The sequence below is a fragment of the Microcebus murinus genome, chromosome 15, assembly GCF_040939455.1.
Source record: "Microcebus murinus isolate Inina chromosome 15, M.murinus_Inina_mat1.0, whole genome shotgun sequence".
Classification (NCBI taxonomy): domain Eukaryota; kingdom Metazoa; phylum Chordata; class Mammalia; order Primates; family Cheirogaleidae; genus Microcebus; species Microcebus murinus.
Window position 1 is genome coordinate 59,747,049 of NC_134118.1, and position 19,349 is coordinate 59,766,397.

The window sequence follows — 19,349 nt, forward strand, 5'->3', positions numbered from 1 at the left end:
TTACAGGCGTGAGCCACCACGCCCGGCCTGTTCCCTCAGATTTTTTCTTCTTCTTTCCTCTTTCTTACCTTCTGTGTGTTGTTTTCCCATTTTAATATTACATTTTATCTATTATGTTTTTGACTATATCTCTTTAAATAGTTTTTACGGTAGTTACTCTCAAGATTACAGTACACACACTTAACTTTCACAGCCTACCTAGAATCGATATTTTACCCTTTTGAGTGGAATGTGGAGATTGATCGGCATCCAGACCCCTTGATTCTTCCTCCGCTCTATGTTGGAGCTGTCTTATGTGTAACATTTACATACGTTAAAACCCCATCTGACAACTTTATATTTTCTTTCAGCCAGCCAACATATTTCACACAATTCAATAAAAGAGGAGTCTATCATTTTACACGGCTATTTACTATTTCTATTGATCTTCCTTCATTCCTGATGTCCAAATTTCCTTCTGGTATCACCTCTCTTCCTTTAACAGTTCTTTTAGAGTCCCTACATTTATTATTCCCATTTTTCTATCCTTATTTTCTAAATTTTTATTCTAAAAAATGTATTTTAAATTTTGCATTAAAAGCTCAAGCATCTACCAAAGTAGAAGAGTCAAGAGCCCCGTGTACTGCCTTCCAGCTTCTATGATCAGTCATGACCCATCTGTTCCTATTTATACCCTTCACATTCCCCAATCTCTTTACCCCTGAATTATTATGAAGCAAATTCCATACCATGTGATTCATAAATATTTTAGTACATCTATCAAAGATAAGGATTCTATTAAAATATATAACTGTGCTGTTATATTTAAAATGAAACTCTGATTTAATTTCTTAATATTATAAATATCCAGATGTTTAATTTGCCCTGATGGTCTCACAAATATATTAAAAAAAAATCTGTTCACTTAAATCAGGTCCTAAATAAGGTGCATACATTCCCAATGGTTGACTGCTTAAGTCTCTTCATCTATAGATTTCCCTTCTGTCACTTTTTCCTTAAAATATATTTGTTGAAGAAATCTTACAAGTTGTTTCTTCTGTAAATTTTCCACATTCTGGGTTGTACTGATTACATACTTTTAGGGTCATTTAACAAGTTCCTGTGTCCCAGTATTCCCTGTAGATTATTATATCTAGAGGCTTGATCAGATTCAGAATTAATTTGTAGCAAGATTACTTTTATGTAGTCCTATTGTAGTGTTTGAATTTAAAATAAATTTTAAAGTATTTGGTATGTTTTAATCAATGAGGACGTTTATTCTTATTAATGCTTAAGTTGTCCCATCTTTTGTCATGACAGCCTCTTCAAGTTGGCTCCTGAGTCCTTTTACCATGCTTCTAGGGAGCTTCCTTCCTTTCCATGGAGTATATGTGTACTTTCCTTCCCTGGCCAGGAATCTACTGTTTTTTCAAGGAGCTATGGTTTCTTTTTGTGGAAAATGGTATGTACAGTCACAGTCTTGGCTTGGGTATTCCATCAGAGTCTGGCCTTAAGAACATATTGCAGAGTTCCCACTGGAGTTTCTCATTTTCAGGAAGGGTGTTTTTTGTTTGTTATCAGTATAACATTAGCATTCTCTAGAGGTGTTTGTGGATTTTTTTCATTTGCTGCTATTCTTCATTTTCAGTTATAAATTGCCTTTTGTTTACCTGCATCATTGTCAGATTATTGGCTACAGGCTGACATGGAATGATGTGTATTTGGATCAGTGGTATTTGGGGCCTGTAATTTACCAGTGGTGAGACACTTACTCATTGTGTTTCAAATAGGAATCATCCATAACTATTTTTCTCCAACAAACTTGTACACAACTCACCATTGAATGTTATTACCAAGTTCTTTTTCTACTGAAGAATGGGAAGAGGTGGGCAGAGTAACTGTGGGGCATGTTGATTCATTGAAGTGAGCCATGGTCAGTATCATTTCAGAGTCACTGCTTTCACCTGAAAGGAGGAGGCACTAGTGGAGAGATTTCTAGCACCTAGAGAAGGGGAAAACTGGGGACTGGGAATATGAAAGATTCTGCTGCCAGACCCACACACAATGTGCCTCTAGGCCAAAGAAATTCTGCTCTCAAGTATGGCCCTGATACTTTGCAGAAGCCAGGCTCAAGTTTCCTTCTACACTCAAGGATGCAGCTAATTGGGCCTGTCCTTTCATCTTCTCCCTCTAGCTTTGAGAGACATGGCTGAATTCCCTAATGACCATGAACAGGAATGGGCCATGTGGCGTGCTACCTGTGTTCTTGGCTTTAACTTACAAGTGAGTGGTCACCTGCCTCAGAGCCTGGTCCCTGGTGCCTCCTCTTGTCACCCTCACCCATATCCTTGTTCCCAACTTGATTACATCTGTTACCTGGCCTCAGTCACTCAGCCTCATCCTCTGCTCCCCCACCGCCATCATGCTGTTTCCTCCTGTGCATCCTATCTTGTTCTCACCTTTTTTTCTCCTCCCTCTCCTCCACCCACACATCTTCTGCTGGGTCTTTCTGTCCTTCCACCAATTCCATTCCATTCCATTCCACATGCTTCAGTCTCCATTCACCTTAAGAAGCAGTTACTGGACACTCACCCTGGCCAGGCACCATGCAAGTGCATATGTAGATGACCAGGACAGTTCTCTCAATGCCATGATGAACGTACAAACCAAATGTGGTGGGAAGACTATATGGAAACACAAATGATCTCAAGTGAGGGAATCTGAAAAGATTCATAGAGGAGGACACATTTGAGCTGGGCTTGAAGGATGAGCATGGTGTCAAAAGGCAGAGGAAGGGGAGTAGTGTCAGGTCCTGCTGCAGCTATGCTGGTGTATGTGCTTTCCAGCCACACCTCATCTGATTCCTTCCCTGTTCCCCACACCTAGTCTCAGCACTCAGGTCTCTGGCACACGTGTCCCCTCCTCCTAGTTTTTCTTCAGTGACAACCCAGCCTGAAGGAGTGTCTGGGATAACTTGTGACTTCCAGCTCTCCTCCCCAGATGGAAATTCAGTTCACCTGGCTGGGGCAGCTGGTGAGGATGCTGGCCACATGCTGCCAGGACCCAGTGGACAACACCTGTTCCTTGTCTGCCGAGGCCGTCTACAACCTCTACTGTATCTTCCTGCTGCAAAAGCATATGCTCATCCCTCTCTCATCCCTGCCCTCCACCCTCCCCACACACTCTGTTCCAGAAGAGTGAGGGCCTACAAGTTACTTGAGCACTTTATTTCCATGGAGGGACTTGCCCCCAAACACCTGCAGTTACCCTCTTGGGACAGGTCACAACATGGACTTTTAAAAGCACACAGATGTCTGAGCTCAGTCTGGAGTCAGAACTTCCATGGTGAAAGCCAGGCACCTGATACACAACCTGGATTTGGAACACTCGGGAGGCAGAGGCAGGAGGATTGCCTGAGCCCAGGAGTTTGAGGTTGCTGTGAGCAAGGCTGACGCCATGGCACTCTAGCTCAGGCAACAGAGTGAGACTCTGTCTCAAAAAAAAAAAGAATCTTGATTAAACTTGTTTAATCTTGGTTAAACTAGCTACTAGTTAAACAATAATTTTGTAACAGCCCAAGAACTCTGTAAAAACACTTCCACTGCATATTTTATTCAGAAAAAACAAAAAGATAAGGAAGAAACAAAAATCCTGGTCATTTGCAGTATCTATCAGCTTTCAATTTGGCTCTCCTGTTTAAACAAAGACAAATAATGAAAAAAAATTAATCTATGCAAAACATACCATAAATAGTCAATTGCTACCAAATATAAAACTCATGCTTAAAATTTATGTGTTCAATTTTGGTTATTATATTACCACAACACTTACATGAAAATATTTTATTAAAATTTTACTTTTCAATTTTCTTTCTATACAAAATGGATTCTATTCTTATGAAAGTTGTCTTCTAATAGTTAACAAATGTTGCCTAAGGGTTTTTCAATCCATAATAGCAATTTTAATTACTTCTGCATTTAACTATGCCCTAAATTTTTATTTAATGGAGTGGCAATGCCATATTTTTACCAGTGATAAAGTTATGAGATAGAGACCTTATTCTAGTGTCCATCTCCTGATTATACTTTACATTCTCTTCTTGATTTCTTAGAACTAGATACATATTATTTGTTCAGCTGAATGAAATTATTAGCTCATTTATTGACTCCAGGTAAGAACTTGGAAATATATAATTAAGCATTGCCTTTATCAGGTAATATGAGCATCTGGAGATGACCAACATCTGGCACTTTCTTGATTTATAGTTGTAAGCTGATAGCTAAACCCCCTTACTTATTTTTCTGTGTTGTAAACCTAGGTCATTACTTATCTAAATAGGAATAGTAAAAAATAAATACTAATAATGTACTCTGATAAATATCCTGTACCATTCTGAATCTTACTTAAAACTGCTTCAACTTCATTTATTTAACTTTTATATTTAGTAATTTTTTAACTGACCTATTTTTATTTCACTTTAACTGACCTATTTTTATTTTACTTTAAGGAAACTGTAACTACTCTAGTAGAATCCACAGAATTTTGACATTAGTCAAATAACTATTTCTTTTCTTTTCTTTTTTTTTTTTTTTTTACCTACAGCTGCTGGAATGGGAAAGTAACTATTAATACTTCCTAACTCTGGTTCTAATAGCTATAAAAAGATGATGATGAATAGATTTATAAGGTAGATACAGTCACACCTGAATTTCTTACAATAAAGTATACAAATACTTAGATTCTGGTTGTAATTTTTAGGTATTCTTACTTGGCAATCTTTTCTCAGACTTATGTCCTAGGTATATTATTAAATTCAGATTTACAAATAAAGACAAAAATTTGAAAACTAGTAATTTAAAAAGAACACTGGTTTTATGCATGCCATTTCTACTGGCTACTGAAAATAGGTGAAGTAAATTTATATCTACCTGTCCAGAAGCGTCTCGTGCAAAAATCCATCTTTCCGAGCCTTTTTAAGAATTTTACTGTCTTCTTTACTTATTTTAAGTTTGTGGTCTTGGAAGCTCTGAAACTTCTTTCTGTAAAGAAAATGTCTTCATTGAAAATATCCCGAACACTGACTATACATGTTTTACTGATGAACTTATAAATACTGTTAATTTTTCACTTATTAAAAGAATGTAATTAGAATGTTTTCAATAACCTCGAGCTTTTCAACTACAAAGATGACCCTTTGTGACCCACCATCAAGAGGGCCATTGTTTGGGCAGCCCCATTTCTATCAGGGCATGCCGCTGGAGTCCCTGTGTCCTGGCCACCAACAGCCTTTGGTTGGCTTTATAGCCATCCTATTAATGAATACGGAAAATGACTAACCCAAATGCCTCCAGCTTTGAGAGCCAGCAGGATGCTTAGGAAAACTGAAGCTTCTAGAGCCTCGAGAAAAGAAAAGCATTTAGCTCAGTGCTTTGTCCTGGAGTGTACATTATGCTCCCTCTCCCTTCTTGTCCTTAAGGTATTTTATTTTAAAAGCACCTTGAGCAGTGCTTCACGGTCAAATCTGTAGGTCTAAAAGGAGAAGAATACATACACATAATTAATTTCACACTGTTTCACATTTCCTTTGTCTTCTTCTGGGATGTCATCTTTTTTCTTGGTTTCTCTTTCAGCACAGGACCGAATCTGGATATGAGAATCCAACAGGTTAGACATTTATCTCCCACCCTCCCCACATTACTTCTTGTACAAGAACATTCTAGGTGATTTCTTAAGTAAAAGAAGAAAATAATTAACTTAGCAATTAGATTCAGAAAAAGGTTCTGGATATGTGTTTTTTTTATATGTATGATTTATATAAATAATTGCTATTCTATGCTTCTCTACAGCCCTTGTGTCAGAAACACTAAAGAGAAAATTATTTGAAAAACATTTAACAGATCAGGTCCTACTGAGCAACTAGGCAATAATTTAACTAATTTAATTTTGGCCCCAAAGTAGATACACTAGGATCAAATTATCCCTGGTAGATAGTGTTCATTATTTTATTAGGTTGAAAGCTTCAGACAGTAGCTATTTTGTTTTGTACAGACTATTACCAAATATGTCAGATTTTTAACATTACATAATTTGTTTTTATATAATTGGAATCCACTCCTTTTAAATGCTTCTTATATCCTCATATGTTTAAACAGATATTCACTATCACATGACATAAATTAATTGATCTAGATACAATTAGGATTGTCTTTGAAAGTAGCAATTTGCAACCCAAAGGACCCATGTCTCCAAAGTGATCTCTGTGGCACAGAATCCAATTCCAACATGACTTATAAAGTGATGACCAATAACTTGTTTGTGCCAATAACATGTGTGACAGTGATGGTTAGAGAGGTTCTAGAAGATCTGGGAACATTCTCAGCGAGGGCCTGTGGCACAGCACTACTTTTGGTAAGATGGATCTGTGTTCTGGTAGGTAAGACCTCTCATAACGGTGGATGACTGGCACAGAGTAGTAGACACTGCAGTGTAAATGGCAAGGGGAAAGAGTCCTGGATACTCATTGCTCAGAGCTTCCAAGTTCTTGCCTAACCAAAGAGTCCCAGGGAAATCTGACAGGTACTTCATCTGAAAAATTATGGAAAGTACACTAAAATTTCTAATTCCTATGCTGTCTTCTTGACTGGTATCTCTCTCTCTATCAACCAACTCCAGAAAATGAAATAAAGAGTTGACAGTATTGTTATTCTTATTTATAAGATTAGCAATATTTTTGAAGGTACAAAGAATACTAAAAGACTAAATTATCATGAAAATCAAGAATATTTTAAGAAAAAAATCAAATATATGATAGAAAATCTGACACAAAGCATGTATAGATATTTAATAGATGCTTTCAAATTATGCTGGTAGTAGAGAAAACATAACACAGATTTTTATGATTCATTTATTAAAATGAAGAATATTTTGGAAAAGGCATTTTTCCCCCCACCTCTTACAGCTTTCCACTCTGGCCTTGTACACAGCAAATCTGGATCAGACCGACTAGCCACAACCTATGACTCCCGACGAGACACGTTAACCAAGGTTCAGAATGCTCTGTACTGGGACTGAATGCCAAGAAAATGGAAAACAACGTGTAAAGAAGGTAGGAGTTATTCTTTAGATCTTTAGATCTTGATCTTTAGTTATTCTTTAGATTCTTTAGATCTTGATGTACACACGTCATTAAAGGCCAGGTGACTTTTGTAAATCTGAAAAATTAAGCCTTAAAAAGGCCTTCATCAAATTCCAGTTAATGCCCTGATTTACTTAAGTTATCCTGCAGTTATCTATTTATTTAGAATGTCACCTTGAAGATGTCTGTATAACTTTTATAATGAAGTAAAATAAAGAATAAGATTAGGCGATTTACCCTAGAATAAGGGACTTTTATTTCTGGCTTAGTGACACACATGAAATACAAACAAACAAACAAACATTTGTTTTATGTGATTCATGCTTTTCATCATATAAAGATGACTTGAATTTATTCATAAAAAGATAAAAAATTTGAGGGCTAAAGCCTTAGAAATTCTGGGTATGTCTTTTATGTTTTTTACAGTGACTAGCACATCATGGAAGCTTGGGCATTAAGCAAACCCAAAACAATCTGGTAACTTTCTCACACACGTTGGCAGGTGTGTAAGTTAGTACAGCCTCCATGAAAGGGAATCTGGCAGTAACTAACAAAATCACAAATGCATAAATCCCTTGACCCTATAATTCTGCTTTTGGGAATTTATCTTCAGCTCCACCTGCATATCTACAGATTGATGCATATTCAAAGTTATGTGCTATAGCACTGTTTGTAGAAGCAAAAGACTGGCAACAACCTAAATTTCCATCTATAAGAGACTGATTAAAGGGAGAGGGACAGGAACACGGTAAATGGAAGACAGGTGAACAAGCTGGATGGGAAGAGTATGTCTTTATATGTTTTTACTGCAAAAAGTTTGAACCATGAGCACATTTTATCTATTTAAAAACTAACTTTTTAAAATGCAGCCAAGAAGAAGAAGAAGAAGAAAAAAAAAAAGTCTAAAAAGCATGTGGAACTACTGAGAAAAAGACACTAATACCTGGTGGTAATAGCAAGGTAGCTTATAGATGTAGTAATTTCTCTACTAAATTGTGCAAACAATTATGAATTATGGGATTTATGATTTAAAATAGAGCTTATTTGGAATATCATAAGAAGCTATTAATTAAATCTTTAAAGTGACAGTAAATGATAATTCAATGTTTTAAAGATATGCAGTCACATCAGATATGTGACATGTATTCATCTGTAGAAAAATATCATGATTACCTTTATCATTTCTTCTTCTCCTGCTGTTTTACTTTTTGCTTCTATATCACCTGCTTCATTGCATCTAATAAAGCAGCTATTCGAGGCCAATAAAGCCATTTTCCCCTATGTTAAACAAAACAACAGAAATAGAGCAATGAGAATAACTGCAGAAGAAATTTTCATTAAGCCTTTAGACTAAATTAATTTTTCCTCCTTGATTCTAAAATTAGGAAAAAGAACTTGGAGAAAACCTGGAAAATACAGAAACATACATAAGAGAAAACAAAAACCACCTATAATTTTACTGCTTAAAGATTATAATGATAAACATTTTTAGCTTATTTTTCTAGTAGCACTAAATTCTAACTAGATGAAATAGAATTGTTTCTTTGGCCTAAAAGATCTCTTGAGGAGATAACTGATTTAGTTTGGTTTTTAAAAAATCCAGTTTTAAAGACAATAAAAATATGAATAATGTGTAATAATTTATACAAATAGTGTTTTAGGTAAAATTTTTCTTCATAATTAGAAAATGTAAAAAAATATATAAAATACCTCTGATGCCTTTGAATTTAAGTATCAATGTTTGAGGAACTTTTTAGTTGTTTAATGTTTGATGTATTACACTGATTTCTATTAAACAAAACTTTGAAAACCAACTTTCTTATGTATCTAAACCTGGATTATAAATTTGGTTAATTAAATTCCCTTAACAAATGTAAGGTTTAATTATAATTTGTATTTGGCTGATTCTTTTGGAAAACTCAGAATACCTTAAACATCAAAGTGTTTACAAATATAATAATTATTAAATGTATTAATAATCTTATATCCAGTTACAAAAGTGCTAATAGCAGATGTGATTTGATTTCTTAGTTCAGTGGGCAGGGCCGGGCTGGGCTGTCACCTGATCGACTCAGTGAGCACTGGGGCACTGCTGTAGGGTCCAAGGTGACTGAGACCTGTGCTGCAGATCACTCAGCTGTATCCCTTTCTGCAATAATGTTTAACTTGTTACATCAGGGTCTTTTCAGTGTCTCTTTCATTTAAATTAAAATTTTGAAATTTAGTGTCTTTCCTAAAAATAAAATGAAATGAACTTTCCTAAAGTTTTGTGTCATTATTAAAATAGTATCTGACTCATCATCTTGGTCTCATGATACACTGCCCTTTTCTGTTGGTTTAATTTTTATCACCAATAACTCTCATAATTAGTAAGATCATCAGAAGAGGTTGCAACTCATTAGTGGATCATAAAATCAAGTTAGTGGGTTCTGACCAGTATCAGGAAAAAAACAGACATAGAAGTGGTAAAAGAGAATAGAAAATATCAGAGTGCATAATACATGGATACGTAAGTACTGTTAAATACGACTCTTGCTTCAGTTATACACGTATGTGCACCATGTACAATGTAAAAATGTATTTCTCACTGAGTTGGGATCAAAATATTAACAGTTTGAAAGTCACTGACGCAAAATTTTATCCTAGGGGATTAAAAGAATGAGTAAGTAATCATTGCTTTTTGGCGGGATGTTTGGCTAATTTATCACCTTGAAAAATGCTGTTGAATCCTATTTTGAATATGTTATTGTATATTACCAAGGCTGCTACTCAGCTACAGAATTTCTTTTCCACCTGGTTGTTTTACCTGGTGCCCACTGGTCCCTACTGTTCTTGATATGGCATCTACTTTTTGAAGATTGTTTAGCTCTTTCATAGTTTTGTTCAATCTTTACTGCTTTACACAAATTGAAAAAGATATGATGTATTCTGTATCAACAAAGACTTAACAAAACACCTACATATCGCAATTGCCTACTTATTAAAATTATAAGAATTAAGATATTATCTCCATCCTCTCATATTAAAATGATCTTTTGGAAACTCTTTGTTCTTTTTTTGAATTTCATTATGAACTGAAAGACTATTACAGACTATATATATTTCAATGAACCATTACTATTATTTATTATTTTATGCACAAACTATTATAAATTGATCTTAGTATTCTCCATTGTTCTCTAATGTTTCTGAAAGCATCCATGATTTCTAATAACAAGAGGATACTTCTGAACTATCCTGTGTTCCTACCCTGAGATTTAAAGTTGGCTATTATCTCAAAAGTCCTGGTTCTTTAACAGAGAATAAGACAGACTCACATCTAAGCACTCAGGGTATACAGGGATGATGGTGGGGAAAAGTACTACTGATATTTTTGTTGAACTGTTTTTTGAGATCTCTTTAAAGTTTTAAATTCACACTGATGTTTTACAATTTAATGTATTATATTATTGTACCCTACTTGTTCTGGCTTTTTAAAATACGTTGTTGACTGTTTAAGATTTTCTCTTACACTGATAGGAGACTTTTATAAACAGTAATAGCACTTACATCTTGAAAGACTGGTTCCCACTGTTCTCTTGGTCCAATTGCATCTGAACGCCCAACAACAAGTCCATCTGAATTTATACCAAGGTATTTTCCATAGCCAGATTTTAGGGCAATTCTTTACATTAATAAAAGAGATAAGATGTTAAGAACCGAGAGAAAGAAAATTAAATATGGAACATAAAAACATACATAAAATTTTAGACTGGACATATTCCAAATGTTCAAAAGCTACACGTGGCTGGCTACTTGCTGCCATATTGGATACTGCAGTTCTATATACACAGCTTTGTATTCTGCTTTTTGATATTTTATATTATGTATCATATAGCAAACATTTTCCTAATTCATTATTCTTCAAATATCCTACTCTTAATAGTTATAAATGTTATATTACAGATAAAAGTTTATTTTTCTGCTATTATAAACAGTCCTACTGCTATCTTTTCTGTAAACAAAATTGCTGAATTTATCCTTAGAAGAGCTTCTAAAGAAAAAAATTCTTGGATCGAAGGATATCAACTTTAAAGCACTCATTATAAGCCGTCAAACAGTGCTTTCTAGAAAAAGGTGTATCAACTAACATTCTCTCCTCAGATCAAGAGAGCATCTTTTGTATCACGGGCTTTGTAAACATTATGCCTTTAAAACAATCCTTGAAAGCCTGATATGGAACAAATAGTATCCGATTTAATTTGTATTTTAGTTATTAATTAGAGTGGCATTTGCATTTCTTTTCCTTTCCTTTTTATTTTTCAAATTATCCGGTTATGTCCATTGTCCATTTTTCTACTGAAGTCTTATTGCCATTTTTCTATTGGGGTCATTAGTGTTAGGAATTCAGTATATACATTAGAAGAATAAGAACTCACTGCTTATTAAGGTTGTTGCAAATATTTTCCTCACTTCTTAATTTTATTATTATTTTTATTTATAACAATAAAGGAGTTTGTATCTATTGATTTCTTTCCTTCCTCTGCTTTTATTCTTTAGAAGTCTTTTACCATACTTCTCAGACTTTCAAAGAAAAGTACAGAAATAATCATCTTAATATGATTTTTTTAAAAAATTATGATTTCCAATTTTTTACCTTACCAATCTCTAGGAAATTGACTTTATACTCATTTATAGGTTAATGATAATACAACACAAATCATTATGTTGATGTAACTAATTGCTAGATAGAAGAAATTCACTTTCAACATGTACAACCCAAAGTATCACTCTGCACTTCTGCATTGAGACACTAAAAAGGTCATCTTGTAAAATGATTGTCAAAATAATGAGTAAACACTCTTTTTATCTTTATGATGATATAACATTCTCTGCTGGTTTTGATGATATTCCTTTCTTTTATAACCCCGTTGATCTCCTGACTTCTGATCAGCGAGTTTATATATCACAGTAACACTGGGCCAGGTTTTGTATTACGCTTGTTTTCTTCACATGATCTTTGTAATCTATCTTGTTTGGTCTGTGACATTAGGAAGCTTCATTTTTTTAAACTTACATATTTTTTCCCATATTTCCTAGCCTAATACTAGGCTGGAAAAATCCAGCCTAGGAAAGGATAGGAAATCCACTAAAAGTAGATCACAAAATCCACTTTTCAAAAAAAAATTATTTTGTTTTTTACATCAAAATTACTCTATGAGCTTAAGTCAGCTAAATATTGAAACTTTTAATGAAGGAAATTAAAAAATAAACGGTTATTACTTAGAGTTCAACTCAAGCTTACCTGGAATCAGACAATTTGACAGCTGTGAACTGCTCTGGGGGACTAGGGCCCTCATCAACTATTGAAGAAAAAACATTTGAAAATAAATTTGACATATGGTATAAATATAGATATGATTATTTTGTTTTAAAAATGTAGCTCTTTTCTTTTACACTTCTAAGATATTTTTTACTTTTTAAAGTATAGTCACAAATAAGTACAATATTCTAAAAACTAAATGCTTTCATTTATTTAAGAGATGGCCATTCTGACTAAATGATACTGCTTTTTACCTTCTAATTACTTCATATCTCATCAGCGCTTCCTCTGATGGGATAAAGAGAATGAAAAACTTTAAATTGTTAAATACACCCAGGTTAGTTTTGGCAATAAATCTGGGGTGGAGGGAGAAGAAATCCAAACCTTTGACTCAATCAGATTTTATTTTTTCTTTCCATTTACTATTTTAACTATTCATGTTGTTTCTGATTTCCAAAGATACTCTTCTGCAACTATACAGAATGTTTTCAAATGCTTTTACTGGAAAGAGGGAGTTGCCAATGGTTGATACAAATTGAGGAAGGAAAAATGAGGAGTCAAATGTAAGGGCTCCATTCCTTTGGAATATGCTTGAGACTAGTTAGAATTTGGCCTCCCTTCCATTGCTTTTCCCTTCCATTGCTTCCACCAGACACAAACCTTCTTTATGTGGAGCTCCCAGTGTAAAAAGACCATTGTCAAGTGCATGTATATAGGTTCCTTTATCCATTTCAATGGCTATGGTTCCTGAAATTTCACCAAAGTTTGTTACTGTCCACCAGATTCCTAAAAAATAAAATCAATGTTAAACTTTATGTTTTAGCTTTGACACAAGGTTTTTTTTTAATTGTTGCTGTAACTTATCTTTTAAAATTTTTTATTTTGTGATTGTAAGAAATAATACAGAAACCTCATATACCTTTTACTCACTTTCTCCCAATTATGACATCTTACATAACTATTTTACAATGTCAAAACTAGGAAACTGACATTGATATGATCCATGAACCTTATTCAGATTTCACCACTTTTACAAGCACTCGTTTGCGTAGATGTGTGTAGATTCATCTGACTACTACTGCAGTCAGGATTAGGTTCTTGTGACAATATAAAATGATACAGAGAACAGTCTCTCTCAGCCCAGGTATGGTGGCTCACGCCTGTAATCCTAGCACTCTGGGAGGCCGAGGCGGGCGGATCGTTCGAGGTCAGAAGTTCGAAATCAGCCTGAGCGAGACCCCGTCTCTACTAAAAATAGAAAGAAATTAATTGACCAACTAAAAATATACATACAAAAAATTAGCCGGGCATGGTGGCACCTGCCTCTAGTCCCAGGTACTCAGGAGGCTGAGGCTGTAGGATCGCTTGAGCCCAGTGTTTGAGGTTGCTGTGAGCTAGGTTGACACCATGCTACTCACTCTAGCCTGGGCAACAAAGTGAGACTCTGTCTCAAAAAGGAAAAAAAAAAAAAAAAAAAGAAAACAGTCTCTCTCATTCCAGACCCCATCCAGCCATCCATGCCTGCTTTCCAGAGGCAATGCTCATTATATTATGGGCTCCTGCAGAAAGACTTTCCAGCACATAGCAGTCTTAACTATGATTTTAGATTAGAAGCAAAATGAGCAGAATCTATGTCTATGTATACTAATTTCTAATTCACCAATGGAAATATTAAACTCTAGAGTAAGACCATTGAAGCAATTATTGCAAAAGTTTATATTTTAATGGAAAAAGAATAACCTAAAATCTTCTCCTGAATGTACTTTAGTTAGAGTAGAAATCAGTCAACCATTAACAGGATATTAGATGGTATTAAGGAATTCTTGTTAATTACCTTATCAGCAAGGTCTGATAATGACAGTGTTATGTAATTTCCTATTCAACTAAACATTTAGGTTTTTCATAATTAATTTAAAAGATAAGTAAAACTTTAGCTAAAATGAAGTTATACCCTTACCTAACATCAAATACAGAAATTAACTTACAATAAATAGATCAAAGACCTAAATGTGAGAGCTACAACTATAAAACTCTTGGAAGAAAACAGGGGAAAAAGCTTTATGACACTGGATTTGGCTATGGTTTCTTGGATATGACATGAGGGGAACAGGTAACAAAAGAAAAAAATAGACAAATTGGACTTCCTCAGAATTAAAAACTTTTGTGCACGGAAGGACCACTGTCATCACAGTAAAAAGGCAACCCACAGAATGAAGAAAATATTTGTAAATTACATATATTATAGGAATAAAATCTAGTATAGAGAACTCCAAAAAAAAAAAAAATCCCAAAACAAAAAAACAAAACAAAAAATCCACACAATTCAAAATTTGGCCAAGGACTTAAATAGACATTTCTCTAAAGAAGATATACAAATGGCCAATAAACACATGAAAAGATGCTCAGCATCACTAACCAGTAGGGAATGCAAATGAAAACCACAATGAGATACCACTTCATACCCATTAGGAGGCCTATTATCAAAATAAAACAGAAAAACACATGTTGGCAAGGATGTTATTTAATCACTTCCAAGATATATTTTACTTTTTAAAGTACAGTCACAAATAAGCAACTTTTGTGCACTGCTGGCGGAAATGTAAAATGGTGTAGCTGCTATGGAAAGCAGTATGGTGGTTCCTCAAAAAATTAAAAAGAGAATTATCATATGATCCAGCAATTCACTTCTGAGTATATACACCGAAAAATTGAAATCAGGGTCTTGAATAGATATCTGTACATCCATATTCACAGCAATATTATTCACAATAGGCAAAAAGGTAGAGGCAAACCCAAGTGTCCATTGCTAGATGGATGAATGAATAAACAAAATATGGTACATACATATCATGGGATGTTATTCAGCCTTAAAAAGGAAGGAAATTCTGACATATGTTCTAATATGGATGAACCTTGAAGACATTATACTAAATGAATGCATTAAATATGTATGTTACTAAAGTAACGTAACACAGTATTTGCCAATATCAGCCCTGGGGCTTTTGGCTATAAAAAAGCACTGGGCATTACAATTGCCTATCTCTGAAAGTCAGGTTACAGCCAAATCGATGTATGTGTATGCTGCAGACACCTAAGCTGAATCTGAGAATCCATTCCAAAACATTACTTGCCTTTTTTTTTTTTTTTTTTTTTTTTTTTTTTTTGAGACAGAGTCTCACTTTGTTGTCCAGGCTAGAGTGAGTGCCGTGGCGTCAGCCTAGCTCACAGCAACCTCAAACTCCTGGGCTCAAGCGATCCTCCTGCCTCAGCCTCCCGAGTAGCTGGGACTACAGGCATGCGCCACCATGCCCGGCTAACTTGCCATTTTTTAAAACAAAATATAGACACATGCTTAAGGTTATTTCCTTTTAAATCTTATGCAGACTGCTGTGTTGTCTTACAACGCATGACAAAGCTTGTCTCATATTATTTAATTTTTTTATTTAGCTGTTCAGAAATAAGGCCTGTTATTTCTAAACAGGTAGGAACCAGGTCTATCTTGTTTAGGGATATCTGGTACAGGGAAGGCACTGAATGCATGCAGAAAAAAGCATTTGATAGAATTAAACCCCTTTAAGATAAAAACTCCCCAAAAATTAAGTTTAAAAGGAATGTTCTCATTTTGATAAAGAGTACCTATGAAGATTCTACAGCTAACATCACACCATATGGCTTGAAAGCTTTTCTGCCTGAGACTGGGAACAAAGCAATTATGTTCATTCTTGTGACTTCTGTTCAACATTATAGAAGTCCTGGTTAGTATAATAAAGCAATAAAAAGACACAGAGATTGGAAAGAAAGATGCAAAACTATAGTCACAAGAAACATGATTGCAGATTTCTTAGTTTTCTATACAAGCAAAAACACTAAAAGTAATAATAAGTGAATTTAACATCTCAGACTATAGGGTCTATACACAAAAATCAATTGTATATCTATATACTGACAGCAAACAATTGGAAAATAAAATTTAAGAATTCTCGTTATAGTAGTACAAAATTATAAAATACTTAACAGTAAGTTTTAAACAGACATGCAAGACTGCTACACTGAAAACTACAAATTATTGAGACTCAATAATGAAATGTTGATTCTCCCCAAGTGATCTAGATTTAACACAACTCTCCCAGAAAATCCAACAGGCTTTATTGTAGGAACTAATAAATTGATTCTAAAATTCATATGTAAATGTAAAAGACCTAGAATAGTTAATCTTGAAAAAAGAAGTTAAAAAAAAAAAAAGAAGTTCAAAGTTGGAGGACTTACACTACCTGATCTCAAGACAGGTAGCTTTGTACTATTCTATATTTTTATATATGTTTAAAGGTACTATAATTTATGAAGTTTCAAAATGCAACTTGCCAAGTTTTAAAAGAGAAAAAAAATTGCTTTAAAGTATAGGTATGGAAAGTTAAGGACTAAATGGAAAACAGACTGGTTAAATGTGTTTGGATCTGTTTATTTATGATATCATTTATAGGCTACCTTAATGTTCTATTCTATTGAAGATTTCATTGATTTTCTAATTTATAGAATAATGATTTTTACTGTGAATATACTTCCTTTAGAGACAAATAACTGACTTCTACAACTAAGATGAACACATGTCCAGAGAAAATAACTTATAAAACATATTTGTTTAAATAATATTTCTTTACATTAGGCCTTTACAATTATGTATCAGAATCTCTGCCTATTAAGTAGTCTAACGGTGCCTACTGAATCAGAGAGTTATGCTTCCTCTCTCTTGTGCTTTGTGCCAATAATGAAAAACGGCATTAGTGTCATCTATTGTGCTAAAAAATAAAAGGAATCTACAGCTGTAAAACGTATTTGAGCACTTTAAGACAAATATGAATAAATCATATACATCTAACCAGGAAAATATTTTAAATGACATCTCAACAAATGTTAACTTTTCTCAGAATAAAGCATTGAAAACTGACTCACCAACAATATCAAGTTGGGTTTCTTCATCCTCTTCTCTTTTTCTCTTCTTATCTTTGCTCTTTTTCTTCTTACTACAGGAGATAATTTATACTGGTGAGTTTAGGTATACTGATTTGTATGTTAAATATCACAAGATGAAAGCTGAGAAGAGTCTTTTAAGCTATACATCCACTTATAAATTACTGATTTATGATGATTTACACTGATGGGCCCTCTTACAGTACTGAGAAGTTGCTTCTGGCCCTGTACATATTGTGTTACAGTTGACAGCAGACTCTGGAGCCAGACTGCCAAGTTTTAAATCCTGATTCTGTCACTTCTTAGCTCTGTGATTTTTGAAAGAGGTACTAAATCTCTCTCTGATTCATCTCCAGGGCAGTGCCTTCAGCTCGCTTCTGGATACTTTCTTTCCACTTTACCTAAAAGTACCGAAAACATTCTGTACAGTCAACAGCAGACAAATCTACCACCTAAAAAAGAGGTGCAGATCTGAGTGGACAGGTGTCTTTCCCTAAACAGCTAATAATCATAAGTCACCATGACAACCTCCTTGCATTTGGCTCAATTTATTTACTGCACACACTTTACCTCATTTAATCCTCATAATTCTTTTAAAGTAAAATGAGTACTCGGAAGCTCAGACATATTAACCAATTTGCTCTAAGTCGCAAAATTAGCAAATGGTGGAGTCCAGATTCGAGTCCATATCCCTATCAAAGACCATATCCTTAACCACTATGTGATTCAGCCCAGTTCCACTCTGCATACAAAAAATGAATCAAGAATATCTCTTGGGGGAAGGGAGACAATGGTGAAAATAATCATCCTCAGGGAAGGAAGTTATTATGACCTGCATGATCAGACTAATGTAGACCCACCCCGCAGAAGTCTGCAGGGAGGCCTCAGTGCACCCAAACTTGTGGCTCTGGGGCTGCTGGCCCCCCTCTCCCATCTACCCTTACAGCGCGCGACAGCTTCTCCAGCCACGCACGAGCGGGGGGAATTGAGTCGCAGCCTCGGTCGGGCCCAGACAAGAGGCCAGGCCCAAGCGATGGGAGGCTAAAGAGACAGCCCTGAACGTTCCCAGGAGTCTCGCGGGGGACCAGAGGGTGTCAGAAAAGAACACAAGAGTCTCCCGCACGAGCTTAGGGTCTCACCTCTTAGCCTTCGTCCCCTTGAGCACGAGTTTGGTGGACTTCACATAGGAGTATTCCGCCATGGTTCTGAAGAGACCAAATACCTGACCTGGAGCAGAAGCGGCCGGGGAGCGGGGGGACAAAGGTGGAGGCCAAGTGCAAACTCCAGGAAAGCATGCGAAACGTCGGTAGCCACCAGGCTTCTCTACCGGGTCCTTTGCCTTTCTCGCCCGAACATTGAGAGTCGGGAATAGAGAATTCTATTTCCTGTTTACTGTCAGGGGCGCTACCGCAAGCGCAGAGGGCCAAGTTTATCAGCGTGCGGCCGCTCCCTCCGGCTCCCTCTTGCGGAACCCGGAACAACAGCGCCTCCCGAAGGCGGAAGCCCGCGCGGACGCGCCCCCTGGCGGACGGGGTCGGCGTCGCCTCCCGCGGGCCTCGGGCGGCCGGCGACTGGCCGAGGGGAGGTGACCAGGGATCCGACCGGCGGTCCGCGGCGGGCTGGGCGCGCGCTGTGAGTCCGGGCTCCGGCGTGCACGGCTTCATGCAGCTCCACGAACCTTATCGCGTTGTTTTACCTGGGGAGACGTGAATAATGTGCAGGCAACAATTAGGGAACGATGTCCAATATAATTAAGTGTTGAATTTGAGGTCGCAGGTGAATCAGGATTGAGGTGGGGCGGGGTTTGGCCCTGAAGACTGAAGACTTGGGAGAGGCTCTCCTGGAGTTGGCCACGTGGTTTCCCTGCCTGCTCCAATCTCTTCTGTGAATAATTCTCCCCTTCCAAACTCCCTTCCGTGGTGCTGCTCGAGTGACCTCCGTAGATCACTATTCCCCTATCTAAAG

General features: G+C 36.0%; 1 protein-coding gene across 1 annotated transcript; it reads right to left on the reverse strand.

Annotated features, from left to right (window-relative positions):
- Positions 1–3,570: 3,570 nt before the first annotated feature.
- Positions 3,571–18,852, reverse strand: FRG1 (FSHD region gene 1). Its single transcript, XM_012784224.3, has 9 exons — positions 18,524–18,852; positions 17,367–17,437; positions 13,077–13,202; positions 12,399–12,456; positions 10,664–10,778; positions 8,288–8,392; positions 5,531–5,622; positions 4,908–5,018; positions 3,571–3,671 (listed from the first exon to the last, which is right to left on the reverse strand). The coding sequence occupies exons 1-9, from the start codon at positions 18,583–18,585 to the stop codon at positions 3,635–3,637; spliced, it is 777 nt and encodes a 258-aa protein (XP_012639678.1). The 5' UTR covers positions 18,586–18,852; the 3' UTR covers positions 3,571–3,634.
- Positions 18,853–19,349: the final 497 nt, after the last annotated feature.